Genomic DNA, 15,600 nt, shown 5'->3' on the forward strand with positions numbered 1-15,600 from the left:
GAACAGCACTACATCGGGTGATCCAGTAATACATGCCCACAAAATCCTGTTTAATTCTTAACATTAACTCCATATTTCTGTACACATCTTTCTTTGTATTTTAGTTTTATATTTAAAGGCCTCAACCAGAATATTTTCTCTAAATGGCAGGATTATCTGACAAGAAAATAAGTACAGTTTTTCTTAACAAGCATGTATCACAAACCTAAATAACATACTTTTGTATCTATCAATTTTTTTTAAATGAGGAAAATATTCAAAGAAACAAACTAATAAATTCCACCTTTTTTTTGGTCCACTACGCTGTAAGTAAAAGTGCTAAAATAAATTTTCTGTGATGAAAACAAATAGTGTTGTATATCTAGTAGTAAAATAGTATCTCCTAAAAACTTTTCTGTGGGAAGGAAAAAGGAGGGAGAGTAGGCTCTTCAGACAAAATCAACAATATTTGATGTCTTTGAGCTTGTTTCAAAATAGATTCTTCATAGGTAAGAGCATTTCTTTTAGTGCTTATGTTACAATTTGCTCTTGACTTATCAAAGAGATAGATATGATTTATCAACACTTCAGAATTGAGCCAAAAATTAACTGAGCATATATTTTAATGAATCAAAATCAGAAGGTGGAGAGAAAAAAAACAAAGCAACCAAATATCAATTATTAATTACCTTATTTGTGGCAATAGTTAAATCACAGGGAGCTATAATTTAAAGTTATCTTGGGACTGCAGTGTGCTGGAGATTGCATATTTTGTATTCCTAAAAGGAAGGTACATCTCAAACACTAGAAATATTATAATTCAATAAACTTATTTCCATTTTAATTAGACTTCTTAGAGAAGACAGGTTGTCAGACTTTGTTTTCCCTGTTTAATTACTTCAAAAGGGAATTTCAAATGCTTCTGCACCATTTGCATCTTAAAACTTTCTGTAACTGGCTGATACACTGATCCCTAAGACACCTCCTGTTCAGAGTTACATTTTATAAGTTCTGGCAGTAATTTTGATCATTCAATTCAACACACAAACATGAGGTTTGTGACACTGGTCAACCTTTACTGGAAGAGCTTCACATGTTATCCAATCATCACAGATTCTTCTGCCTTTGGTGAAGGAAAATGCAGCAGGGGCCTTCTTTCCATGGCACACATTGAAGGATGCATTTCAAGTGTCAAGAGAAAATATGCAACAAAATGTACAAAAGGACCAGTAACAACCAGTAACAAATAATGAAGATCAGATGCTATTTTCCTAAAAATTCTTAAGAAACTGAAAGAAGCTGAAAAAATAATTATAGTGTCTAAGCACACAAGGGAGGCAACTCTCTCTCTACGTCCCACACAGCAATTATTTTGTCTAAATACTAACTCACTAAAAAAAAAGCTCAACAAACCAAAGAACCAAACTTGCTGTCATCATAAGATATTTCTTGGCAGAGGTCATGCTAAGATTCTTGCATGTGCAGCTGACCATGTTATTCAAGAACGAGTAACTGCAAATAAATACTCCTTCCTAACATACTTTGTAAATACTTGACAAAAATCAACACTGACAAAATGCTGAAAATTAATCTCAGGAAAGAGGAGAACAAAAAAATCCAAATGTTTATTTTTTTCTTCTGCCAAACACCTAGAGATGTAAATAAAAATATTACTACTTGAATCTTATTACCATTATATCATGTTATTTGGAAAACATGATCATATTCAAGCCCCATCCAACCTGGCCTTGGGGAGTTGGACTCAATGATCTTTGGAGGTCCCTTCCAACCCCTAATATTCTGTGACTGAACACTTCCAGGGATGGGGCAGCCACAGCTTTCCTGGGCAACTTGTTTCAGTGTCTCACCACCTGCATGCTAAAGAATTTCTTCCTAATGTCTAATCTAAATCTCCTGTCTTCCAGTTTAAAGCCATTCACCCTCGTCCTATCACTCCATGCCTTTGTAAAACATCCCTCTCCAGCTTTCCTGTAGCCCCTTCAAGTACTGGAATGTTGGTTTAATTTTTAAGTAGATTCTCTACATCTGGATTCTGCTTCAGTTTCCTCAGACAGACAGAAGTGGAAGAAATGTTATGATAAAAGCACAGTCATGAGACTGAAGTAATCAGGCACCACTTGTGACTTCACATTCAAGCCAAATTTCTTCATTTGGGTCTATACCTGCAGATTTGAAGAATCTCTCTGTTAATATTGTGAGGTTTTTGTAATCCCAGGTGCAGTTTGTGACAGCAGACAACACTCCAGAGCAACCCAGTTTGAATCCCATCTCCCCACAAAATTTCTGCACGTTTCTAACCCTTCCCTGCACCACCAACAGTCCTCACCAGATGCCCCAAGGAGTTACTAAGGGCATCAGGCTGTAGCTGTGCGATTGGATTCTGATAGCCCATGACCCTGGATATGGTCACCCAAAGGGTCAGAGGAGCTTAATGCCACCATGTAGGAAAGGTGGGAAACATGTAGCTTGCAGAAGAGGGCAGGGCAGGATTACAGCAGCACCATTTATACCAGTTTAAATTATGGCAGAGATGCAAAGCACACACACAGCCATTCCCACAAACAGCAACGACATGGAAAATACAGTAAACTGCCCAGAAACAGCAAAGAAAAGCATTTAACTGGCTCATAAAAAAAGAATTTTAAACCAGCATGACTGATTTTTAAGTCTGGAAGTCTTAAATTTGGTAGAAAAGAAGCAGAAAGGAGAAAAAGTGAGAGTGCATGAATAGGAAAGGCGGAGAGAATGGAAAATAAAGAAGCTTTTAGAGTGGATTAGGCTTTAGTTAACATATTTACTTATAAAAAGAGCTTTCATATTTTACATTGGAAACTAAGTGCTTATTAGCAAGAGATCATGACAGTAATAATTCAGAACTACAATATAAAACATTTAAAACTTGACATTTATTCCATATGAAAGTTTTAAAGCTCTTAATAATCTGTGAAGAATCAATTTCCACAGGACTACTAAAATGTGCAGTTTCTGCAGCTGATGTATGTGACTAACCAATCAGCTAAATTTAGAACCATGGTGTTTAGACCTTGCAATTCATAAAACAGACGTCTCTTTATTCTCCTTCACACATTGTCAATTCAATTTTCAGAGCCAGTCATAAATGCAGAACTAAAGCAGTGAGTTTAAGGCAGCCTATATAACAGACTGGTGCTTCTTTTGCATTGTGCTTTGCTCCCTGCTAACCTGATGAGAGAGTGGTGCTGCAACCATCCTCTTTTCACCCAAGATTCCTGAAATACAGATCACTGTCTTTCCATCTCTTCTTCACCTGCTTCCATCTCAGAAATGTTCAACTGGTCCTAGAAGTGCAGCATGTCTGCTCTGCTCTGGGACTGTGCAAACAGCTCTCCTTCCTTCCCCCAGCTTTGGAAAAGAAAAAGACAAAATGGGAATGCAATGCTCAGCAAATACCCATAATTTACTCAAATACCAATAATTTAGTATTCCAGCTATACTGAACAGCATCATCACCACAGCACCCACAAATTAGGCTAGACATCAAGATGTACAGCTGGAAAATATCACACATACTCAGAAGCCTGCTTATTAGTAGGAAAAATACACCAACCATTTGAAGTAGTGGAACCATACAAAAGGAAAAATGAATCTTTGCCCATTAAAAATCACATACAATTGTGCTTAGGGGGAAAAAAATTTATTGGTCCTTTAGGTTTCCAATGATTGCTTGTATTATGTTCAGCAAATTCATTCAAATATTACATACAAAGGATATCTTCTCTTGTTTGCAATTATGTTAGAGCTAGCTTAAGACTTAGTGGAAATGTCAGGAATATAAGCAAAAACATTATCTCCAAATTATTAGTGAAATACATGATTTTTTTTTTCTTATTTCAGCAGAACACTTGCAAAGAACTGGGTTCTGTGCTCAGTTCTCATCTTCTATGAAGACAACTCTCACATATTCACAGAAGGCACTTGAAATTCCTGGAAGTTGGGATGTCAGGAAGAGGAGGGACTAGCTATCGCCTGGATAACAATATGCTCATTTTAATAAGTGCAATACTAGTATGAATTCAAACAGCCACAAAGCATTAAGATACAAAAACGTAGCTAGACATTCTAACTAAAGGGCTGCAAAGCTGGAGTACAACAAATCCTTCATGTCATTGTCACCATTAGTCATCTTCTCCACCACAGAGGAGCAGGAGCGCTTTCCTGTAGTCCCCAGATGTATCTTTCTGTTAATACAACAGACCAGTCACCATGAGTCACAACCACAGAAATGTCAAGAAAAGCAGCAGCCAAGGAGGACTCCAGGAGATTACACATTTGTCCCACCCACAGGAAATCCACTTGGATGACTCCTCACTTGGGAATGATGCAAGGAAATTCTCTGTCTTTTACATTAGAGCTGTATTTAGACAGATACTTTCAGAAACACAAGCCTCCAAAAGCTTTACTAAGCTACCCATTGCACCTTAGAATGCATTAATCTGCAAGACAAAGTCGAAACAAAGGAGAAGGCTGAAGCAGAATCAAAAGCAACCACTGTTCAATGTACAAAGTGCAACTGCCATCACTTAGAAAGGCCCTAGCCCTGCTCCCTGTAATTAATGGGAAGGTCTGCTACTAATTCCACAGGACAGCCACATGGACCTGACTGACAGTGTCAAAAGCAACTCCACCCAGCTTAATTAAGACAGCATAATGTCAAGAATGGTAAAAGAAAACCATAAAAAGCAGCATTAAAAAAAAATAAAACAAAATACTCTAAAAAAAACATACGAAAAGAAGTATTTTGGCTTCAACTTCGCAGCAATAGCTGGCTCTGGATTTCTTGCTGGCTCTTTCCCATCCACTCAAAGGGAGGTTATGATTCAGACTGATTTCACAGTGAAATGCTTTCCACTTTGAAATGGTGCAAAAGGTTCCGCACCACAATCCAAGATTTAAACTTCAACCATATGATAATTCAGACTTCCAACCCCAATATTCTTTCCCTGTAGCCAGCACCCTCTCTGAAGCAGTGAAAATCAGAGGGAACCCAGACAAGAAAAAGGAAATGAAACATGAGCTAAAAATGGTGTATGAGTAATCATAATTTCAGAAAAGTGCATCTGTTCTCCTAGTGAACACTGGAAAAAAACATTTAGCTTCATGTAGGAAGTGCCCCCCACTCAAATGAGAGAGGTACTTCACAAAACTGCAGAGCAGCCACCACCGCTCCCAGAGTGCACTGTGCTGTCCAGCTATACTCACATTTGGCCCCTCCAACAAAAATAAATAGTGGAAACAATGACATCTCAGTAACCCCCATTTTCCCTGGCAACAAAACAGTAATTTTACCTGAATCGTATGATACAATGATTTAGCAAAATTCTTTCTGAATTCTTGTCTAATATCCAACAGATCAATTTCACTTCTTGAGACCATGACTCTGATCAGGGTATCATCATCAGTGCCAGCCCCCTAAAGAGGAAAGTTTAAATAATATTGAAGTACAAGTTTGTTAAGGACAGATGCTGCAGCAAAACAACAAATGCAAACAATCAGTGTGCAACACAAAAGCATCAAGTGCAACAAGTGGTGCCTGAAAATACTCCTGCATTCCACTTCTATTCCAAAACAGAATATCTGGGACAGTATCACAAGACATTCACACTGCAGTGTGGTGAACATGAGCCCTGACTATATACAAGGTGCTCTAATCCCTGGATTTCTGTGAATCACCATACGATCAGACCTCTTACTTCATGTTGCATTTCCCAGGCTTCAGACATGAAAGCCAACAGAAATTTTAAATAATCCCGTTCCAAAAGTACATAGTATAGCTGATCACCATGAGCAGAATCACATGCAAGTGACCCTTTCATTGTAGTCCCAGGCTGCAGAATCACAGTCAGTTCTGGAACTGGGTACATAAATCCTAACAATGACTAATACAAAGCATGAAACATCATACACAAACACATAGGCACAAATCGTCAAACTATTTATTATGAAGGCAAACTTCATTATATTTTTTCCAACCACGCAAACATGCTCCACTCTTAGTCACTTCTATTGTTTTAAACATTTGAAGTTCCTGTGCTGGCAGGCTGTGCCAGACCAACATCCTGACCCCTCCTGCTCAGACAAGTCAGACTCCACACAAGCTGAAGCAATACATATTTTCACATGCTGACCTGCTAATGAACCTCAAGGAAGGACTTGGCACAGCCCCCACGATCATCTTCAGCCTAACGTCCACGGTCACTCAATCCTTCGACTGGGTGTAATATTCTTGGATTACATCTAAAAATGCCCTAAAGCTGCTCAAAAGTTATGCCATGAGTCCAGTGGTTTCTAAGAGGATTTGACATTAGAATCTGCTAAAAGCCAGGCTCCATCCCATCTAATCATCAAAGCAAACTCTGCATGTTTCATAATTTTGTCATGCCAAACTGATTAAATCGAAGTACAAACTCTTTTGCCAAAGCCATAAATTATGATCCTCCTTATCTGAAGTGCTTAATGATTGTTATTTATATTAAAATAAGTGGGCATCTCATCAGCAGACATTATTCAGGCCCCTCAAAGAGAAACGTAAAACCTACAGGAAAAGGTTTTCTACTACTTTCTTTAAAAATTAAAATCAATAAATAGAGAAATAAGAAGTAATCCTCCTCATACAGCTCTCAGCATACTGGTATAATATTCTATATTTTCCACCTGAATCTTATTTTACACTGATATTTATAAAAGCAGTAAAACAGCTTTCGAATATTAAGCTATCATATAATCTCTTTTCAATAATTCTCATGCTGACACTTCATCAACACAACCATCTGGTGACAAACATACTTCAGCACTTTCTTGCAAGGGGAAGGGAGGAATTCTTCAGAGCAGCTGATCACTTGTCTGAAAACAATTCACTATTCTACCTTGGTTTTAATTAATATAATAATAATATTAGCCACTGTGAGTTTAAAATAAATTTTTCCCTGATTATCTCTTCCCATCCAAGAGAAGGCAAAGCCAACAGAAATACAGCTGTGTCAATGATGGGATTCTCCTGCAGAATCTTCTGCAGCTGTTTAAGCCTCTTCCCTTTTCCTCTGATGAGATTCTTTTCTTTCTCAAAATGGGATGAATAGTCATTAAACTTTGTTTCAAAGCTAGCTACACCTTCAGTCTGTAAATACCCATCTCCAAAACAAAGAGTACTAAATCTACACAATCAGCAATTTAGTTTTTGGTCATTTTTACTTCCCCAATGCACCCATCACCTAAAGGCACTGTATTCATTACTTAGCTGAAGGTTGGATGTAGCCAGACATTTTCCAATATTATAAGACCAAGTCCAAAAACAGTTGAGGAAACTGGTATTTCCTGTAAAAAAATTATGGTCTGACAAACTTACAATTAACTCAAAGTAAAGCTTATGTATCACTTAAATACTCTACTAGATCCGCATTACCCAAACTTTTTGCAGATATTTAGGATCTTGTTGGCATTTGCCAGGAAAGAAATAGTGATGAACCAGCAAAAGGGAGAGGAATTGTAGCTGGGGGAGATGGAGAGTGACATATGAAAAACATGTACACACCTTCATGGAATAATACAGAGTCTCAGCAAAATAGGCAGGCACACTTCGGATGCATTTCACTGAAAAAAGGCAAAGGTTTAAATTACTGATTGTTACACAATACAGGGAAATCTTTTACTGCTGAGACAAGGTGTTTATTCTCTCTGGTGTGGAAAATTAAGTCACACAATTGTCAGCTTGTCTGTTCCTCTGCTACAACTCTGAGTTCTAGGAGTCATGATACAGCATATATTTCTAACAGAAAATAGACTTTGCTTGTTAAATTCTACTCCCAGTTACAAAAGTACTATGACATTGTCTTAAATGAGATGCCAGGAATACAAAGGCAGAGTTTCCTGTCACTTTCTGACAGAGATGCACATGACCAAATAGAATGCAGTTCATCACATCACCCCATGCCCCACTTCCCTCCCAACCCCCCAACTATTAAAGGAAGAATAAGGCCTATTCTCTTGATATGGAAATATATTCCAGGTGATTAACTTTAAAAAGGGATCACATTTTCATGCCACTTCCTACAACTACAATTTAAGGATCCCTGAGAGACAACAAAGGTCAGTTCTAGATCTATTAAGTCTTAATTACCAACTGCCAAAAGCAGCTTCTCCAAATCACCAGAGGTTTCACGGTCAATTGTCTCCTCAATTTGAAAGCCGGAAATAGTCATGTATTTGTCGAACACTGCAAAACAGAAAGTGTCCTCAGTCACATCTATGGCCAGTATTTCTCCCAGTATCCTCCCAAGTACAGGTTAATTAATCTGTACCTCATTATCCACTGTACTAATGCTATCCATTCATTCTTCCCTAATTTAAATATCTATTTCCTACCCAACTGTTACTATTCACTACACTCCTGTACCTGGAGAGGAACAATCTCATGCACCAGCATATGTTGGGAGTGAGCCAGCTGGAAAGCAGCTTTGCAGAAAGGGACCCTGGGGGATCCTGATGGGCACTAGGTTGAACATGAGCCAGCAGTGTGAACTTGTAGCAAAAGTGACAAATGGTATGGGCTGCATCAGGACTGTTGACAGCAGGTCAAAGGTGATTCTTTCCCGTAACTCAGTACAGGTGAGGCCACATCTCAAGTGCAGGGTCTAGTTTTGGGCTCCCCAGTACAAGAGACATGAAGCAACTGCAGTTAATCCAGAGAAGCGCCACAAAGATGATTAAGTGACTGAAGAATCCCTCCTATGAGGAAAAGCTGAGAGAGCTGGGACTGTTCAGTCTGGAGAAAGGAAGACCCAAAGGAGGAATCTCATCAGTGCATACAAATATGTGAAGGGAAAGTGAAAGAAGACGAAGGCTCTTTTGAGTGGTGCCCAGTGCCAGGAAAAAAGGTAATATGCACAGGGGGTTCTCTCCGAACATCAGTAAACACTTTTTCCTGTGTAGGTGACTCAGTACTGGCACAGGTTGCCCAGGGAGGATGTGGAGTCCTGTTGTGGAGATGTGTGAAAGCTGTCCGATCACAGTCTCTAGCAGACTGCTCTAAGTAGCCCTGCTCAAGTAGGGCTGGATAAGATGACCCAGAAGTCCCTTCCAACTTCAACCACTCTGTGATTCTGTGAACCCATTCAGTGAAAGGGTGCAGGGAGAAGAGGGAAAGGGAAAGAAGAGAAGTTTTAGGAAATTACAAGCATTTTTCCTAGGGTGCAGCTGTCATTTAGCCTGTATCTTAAGATCTTGTGTACACTGGGCTACTGTATCACATTGACCTCACACAAACGGGTCTCTTTGCCAGCTCAAGTCTGGCCTATTCAAATCTGTGTTAATTAATATCTATAAGCTCTGAGTTTTCTGTGAAATCTTACATTTCTATCACGCTAAGTATATGTTTCGTGCACCAAAACAAACTTTAGGATTACTGAAATAAAAATAACTGTGAAAAAATAAACAGTAAAATCACATATCAAGTTACCTCTGAAAATCCGAATCAATCCAAAGGTTCAAAAAGAAAAACAAAAGGATTGGAGAACCAGAGCAAAATGTTCTGGTTATTATTTCCAATGGCGTAAATACCTTGGCAAAACAGACTTACAAATGGGTAAGGAGCAGGGGGAAAATTATCATCTCTTTATTAACAGCTAATAAAGCATGAACCTATAAAAGGGTTTATCTTTTCAGGACTGGAGCTCTATCAGATTATGATAACCCATAATAGGCTCTCAGAATGACTTCTACTGCCACAACCTCTTTCAAAAGGGGAAAAAAAAAAAAGTAATAAACAAGTACACAGAAACACCCCAGCTGTCCCTCAGAGCTATGGTACCACTCCTTCAAACAGATCACCTCTGTCAGGGGGAACTGAATTACTGGAAACAGAAAGAAATGTGTTAAGCAGAGGAGGAGTTGATTAAAGATTTCTGGGCTTGAAAAATGTAGTACCAGAAACAACTTTCCTGCCATTTTTAAAATCAGATGGGTAGAACTGAAACTTCAGGCAGATGTTTTCAAGCATACATGAACCATACCACCTACCCCTCCTTAAATGGGAAACGCTTCGGGTTCCCAAGATGGTAATGAACTTCTCTTCATCTGTTCCCCATTTCAGCTCCCCAGCTCTAAACAAAACCTATTGGAAAATCGAGAGATCAAAACAACAGCATTTGTTATGTGTCCACACACCCTGTTGAAAATCCCCATTTGTCTCACTCTAAGGAGCATTAAACTTGCTAACAAGCTATAGCTGGAGGGGAAAAAATTAAAATTGCCAAGTGCTGAAATTACTTTAGAAAGAAACAAATTATAAGTTCTGAAATCAACTGTGGAAGCATTTGCATGAGTAATACTGCTTAAGGCTCTAAAATTGACTGTGCACATAGCGCCTCTCATAAACCTTCCGTTTTCTGAAACTGGGATAATATGGGAGGATAAAACCCATTCCAAATACCACTTTTTCTGTTGTTTTGCGTTTTGTAGGTTTGTGTGTTTTGGTTTTCTTTTTAACTTCCCCCTTTTTAAATCAGACTAGCAAAGACTTATTAGTTGACTCACATCAATGGGAGAACCATTGGCTAACTTGGCCCAGGAGGAATGGGGAAAGGAGGGGAAGATGATTTAGAAGCTCTCAGAAACAGGATTTGTGGACTGCCAGATACTTATGTATTAGACCAGGTCAGTAACAGATTTTAATATTTTTAGCACATTCCTTGCTCTTCAGGCAAATCTTTTTTCAATGCAGACAACAACTGAGGCATTAGCAGAACTTAGGAAAGTAAAGCACTTATAGAAGCTGAAATAAACAACAGGAGGGGTAAAATGAGAAAGAAAAAAACTTCAGAAAACTCCATTAGTTCTTTTTCCTGACACTCAGGAGCTTTTTTCAAAATTGTGTGCTAAACACCGTGTAAGGGGAAATATTGGTACATACTGCAGAGTATAGCATTTTTTTCCTCCCTCCTCAGTGAGCAAGGGACAGGCAAACAGGCTACCACCTATACTGAGGCAATCAAATTTTCCCAAAAAAAATGCCCACAACCAAATCTGCAGCACAGCAACACTGTTGGCAATCTGACTGTCCATACTGTAAAACCTCAAAGGGATGTCACAAATCTCCTATTTATGTTTGTCCCACAATCCTTTTCAAAACATTTGTGACTGCTGCATGCTCTTTGCCATTGCAAAGATATTTACTTTAAATAATGTATGCTAAGCTCTTCAAATGAATACTGTCACGATCCACCCAGTAGCAAATGTGAAACCCCTCCACAGTATTTAGAAATGTCAGGAATGCATTTCTTCAGAGGTACTAGAAGTTGTGAATGGTATTTTATCTGAGCTCTGAGTTTTTACCTGACGTACTGCTGTACAATACTCAACATCTAAAACAATTTGATAACTTAAAAACAGTCCTATTCACAAAATGTCTTCCAAAAAGTTAGACTTTCTCCTTCAGCATTCTCACAGAAGTCTTGCAAGTTTCCTGCATGTTCACGCAATCTGTTAGTATAAATACCCACTTCCCAAATGCTTTGAATTCATGTTTAGTAATCACAGATGAAAAAAAAAATTAAAAATCACCACTGAGTAAAAAGGCTGCCCTTTAGTGTATAAAATCCTTCCTAGAATATCATACTAATCAAGAGAAACACTGAGAAGCCCGAAACAGTCTTGCACAGTCACATTCCTCAATTCTGACCATCTGTACCTAGCAGTACTAAATAGAAAATTCTCTGAATGTGCTCCAACTATGTTAGACCTTGAATGTAAACACAGCAACAGAGAGAAATGTGACAGAACACTTCTTTGTTTGGATCTCAGCTCAAGCCAAATGTACATAAGCTCAAGAGACCACTTAGAAAACCAAGACTTTTTCAAAATTTAGGTATGGTGCCTGCTAAATTTTAGATGCTCATTTAAACTCAATTAAAGAGGCCAAAAGGAATCTATCTTGCTGCCAAGGCCTGTAGTTCATGGGTTTCTTCAATTAGGTAAGCCCAGCTAAAGGCGAAATTGACTTCATTAAACAGTTTAATGATTCAAATATTTACCTCACTAATTTTCAACCTCTGGCTTCCACACAGTTAATTTTAATAGCAGGAGAACAATGCTTTCTTAATTTGCATAACAAAGGATAGGCCTGTGCCAATACAATACACTTTGCCAGTCTGTCTTTTGGATCTTGTGCTTCTTGCTATCGGGAGAGTGTTTCACTGATGTGGTATTCTGCTTCTCCTCCTTGTCACCTTGAATAACCCATATATTTTCTTTCATCTCAACTGACAATTTATGAGAGGAAAGTGTATAGCCCAGAGTTATCTGAAATAACCCAGAAGAAACATGCACTAAATTAGGTCTGTAACCAAACTGCTGAATTATTGACCATTGCAACTAACAACAAAGCCAAGAGCAGTCAGCGAGAGATAGCATCTATGATAATTAACTAATTAACTGCTAGTATTACTTTTCCTGACTCGAGCACAGGTTTAGCGATCAGTGACAATGTCACGGACAATACTGGCAAAGGGCAATACCTGTGCTCCTAGACACTCTTTAAACATAATTCTTAGCCTGTCATCTGGTTACAGTCAAGCAGAATATTTGGTATATTTTTCTCTTTTTAGTATTTCACCCTCTATGGAGGCATCCCTCACAGAAGAGCATTAACATTTTGCTACGGCATGTATATGACACAATACGTAAGGTTTGAATTCACAGAGAAGTTCCAAGTCAGATATTAAGAATGAACCATTAACATCCGAGTTTTCCATCAGTAGGTCTCTCCGCATCATAAAGTCTCAGGAATCATAACTCTTTCTTCCAGTGATGTAATTACTGTTTATTTTAGGGATCTCATTAAGTAATAAGCAAAATAAGACATTTGTTACACAGAAACACAGAAGTGATAAAAGTCTTTATGCCAGTGTTTCAGTATTTTGGCACTTATTTTGTCCCAGAAAGAGGAAAACATATTAAAAAATACAGAGAACCATAACAATTCTCTCTCACGTCTGAATTCAAGCTGTATAGTCTGAGATAACTTGTAGAAATGCCCCCAAAACAAAGTCATTCACCCACCTGAGCATCCTGCTCAACAAGACCCTCATCAACTCTGCCATCAGGATCTCTATTTGCCTAAAGAGAATTTCAAAAAGTAGTTAAACAGAAGAATCAAAAGTTGAATCTAAAAGCAACTTGTCTGTTATACTGAGCCTGTAAGAGTTACTGCAGGAGTCAACCCTTAATGCATCTTCTCCAAAAGCATCTTACTTTCCCCTTCTGCTTGCATATGTCTTTATGCAATATAAGTTCTCTTCTTCAATTGCGTTTAAAACTCCTTGTAGCAGGAATTCTGCTATACCCACAAGCATCACAGAAGTGTTTGGATTCAGATATGTGAAAATGACAGAGCTCAAGACTGACTCTGCAAAGCAGGGAAAGTGACTCAGTTTCAGAACCAATCCTGCCTATCACCAAGTCTATGCAGAATGCCAAGGTAGTACGCAGAAAGTGAGAAGTATACATCAGACAGGAAAACAGAACTGAAAATATTACACACCTGCCTGCACACAGAGATACTGACCTGCAGCAGGACCACCAGCAGTCTCTGAAAATGGCCTGATGTTTCTCCTTTGATCTTATCCTCCAAGTTGGCCTCATACTCTGCAAAACAGCAACATCCATTCACCACCTCACAGACTTTCTCACTCTTTTGAGAAAGCAAGGACATGTAAAAAGTTAATTTGACTCACAGCTTGGAGAATCATTTATCATAAGCAGCTTTAACAACTAGGACCTATTCTGTTTTCACTTATAGTCTAACATTATTGTAAAAGAGGTGAAAAGATAGCATTTCACACATCGTATCAGGAGCATGTTACTCAAAATATTTTTAAATACAAGGTGACGTGCACGGATTCAGGCCTTGAACTAAAAAGCATACAGATCTGGAGCTGAGCTATAATATGACAGTCTCACAACCACACAACAACTGTGAGACCAGAAAAGTCCAGTACTAATAACTTTTGCCTTTGGAGGCTCTAAATTTTGCCTCAAACTTTATTATAACATTAGAATTCCTTGTGTGGCTTGGAGCTGCAGAGGTTAAAGAAATGTGTCGAATTAAACACTGCCTTAAAAAAAACCAAACACACAATCACAGAGTAAAAGCACATACTTCTGTGGACAAACAAAAAGCTGCACCTGCTTTAGCCCAAATGCATTTGAACAGAATACTGAGCAAAAAGGCAAAAATATAGCTTCTGTTTTTTCATGTGATGCCAGTTTTATAGTTTCCAGTTACTAAAAATCCCCTTTCAGTCAAAAAGATGTAAATAATGAGTGAAAGAAACACATTTTAATTAATTCTAACTATAAGGCACAAAACGCCATAACCTGCAGTCATTGCCCTAAAATAAAAATATCTTCCATCCAAACTGTAGCTTCTTTCAACCTGGAGTTTTGCCAAAACCGCAGAATGAAATTCCATTTTTTGGACACATCTACCTGTTCACTGATAGACCTTATTTGAAATATGAGCTATGATCATATTAAAATAAAACAGCGACCCCAGAACTTTCTTTTATGCAGAATTTTACCTTGCAGATAAACCTGCTTAATATTCCGCATTTCCTCAGGTGTTCTGGAAGCAAGAATTTCAGTCAACACCTTCTCATTGGTTCCTGCTCCCTGCAGAGATGCAAGTGTAAATCAGATTGAATAACAAAAAGAAAACAAGAATTCCCTCTGACAATCAAAAACAAGCATCAGCTTATACACTTTGAACAAATAATGAAGAATTATTTTCTTCTTTCTGGTATATTGTGGGGGTTTTGGAAATAATTTATTCCAGTTCCAGCTTGATTGTTCTCAAAATCAACCCAATGCTTAGTAAAGGCTCACTGCTGCAGGATTCAGATGAGCACTCCCAGGTTCGAGCACACCCAGATATGCCTCTGTTCTTCAGTATTACAGTAAATGAACAGAGTAACAATTTCCATCCTAGCTCTAGTTCATATACCATGTCACATCAACTAGTACACAGATAGACAGAGCAACCCAGCAATGATCTTTACCCTTCTCTGAACTATGTTCTGTTAAACCCACCCTTTCTTTCACTGCAAACAACTACATTTTACAACAGAATTGCTAACCCAGATACTTTAAGCAGCTGTGCTCTAATTACAGTGGACACAACAGGTACTCTTCACTTTTACAAGGGATAAAATTCACAAAAGCCAAGCCTATATCTTGTTTCCTCAATCTGAGTCTACTTCATAAGAATAAGCCATTGATCTTTATGCTTTCAAAGGAGCCACTTCACAAATGGAACAATGAAATACAATACTGTGTATTTTTTGCTTCAGCATGTTATTTACTATCTTTCCTGTAAGAAAAATCTGAATACTAACTGCATACAAAGATAACCAAAACACATACTTGCCAGGTTACATGTAGTAATTTTCCAAATACAGATTGTTTCAAGAACATGCCTACTCAACAAGTGAGGCAGGCACAGTTATATTAGTTCTGACCTAAGTAGCAGAAGTGAAAACTGATAGGACAATCTTCAGCACAGACTTAATGCTC

The 15,600-nt window shown here is 38.2% G+C and overlaps 1 protein-coding gene across 1 annotated transcript in view; it reads right to left on the bottom strand.

The window, feature by feature from the left end:
* Nucleotides 1-3,833: 3,833 nt before the first annotated feature.
* Nucleotides 3,834-15,600, bottom strand: part of ANXA5 (annexin A5) — a 44,933-nt gene continuing 33,166 nt past the window's right edge. The window contains exons 7-14 of the mRNA XM_009998579.1: nucleotides 14,610-14,700; nucleotides 13,595-13,674; nucleotides 13,090-13,146; nucleotides 10,051-10,144; nucleotides 8,153-8,248; nucleotides 7,568-7,626; nucleotides 5,326-5,448; nucleotides 3,834-4,217 (exon numbers count right to left, since the gene is read on the bottom strand). Of these exons, the coding sequence (XP_009996881.1) occupies nucleotides 4,155-4,217; nucleotides 5,326-5,448; nucleotides 7,568-7,626; nucleotides 8,153-8,248; nucleotides 10,051-10,144; nucleotides 13,090-13,146; nucleotides 13,595-13,674; nucleotides 14,610-14,700 (663 nt within the window). The 3' untranslated portion in view covers nucleotides 3,834-4,154. The remainder of the gene's footprint in view (nucleotides 4,218-5,325; nucleotides 5,449-7,567; nucleotides 7,627-8,152; nucleotides 8,249-10,050; nucleotides 10,145-13,089; nucleotides 13,147-13,594; nucleotides 13,675-14,609; nucleotides 14,701-15,600) is intronic.

The sequence above is a fragment of the Chaetura pelagica genome, unplaced genomic scaffold (assembly GCF_000747805.2).
Source record: "Chaetura pelagica isolate M959 unplaced genomic scaffold, ChaPel_1.0 scaffold176, whole genome shotgun sequence".
Classification (NCBI taxonomy): Eukaryota; Metazoa; Chordata; class Aves; order Apodiformes; family Apodidae; genus Chaetura; species Chaetura pelagica.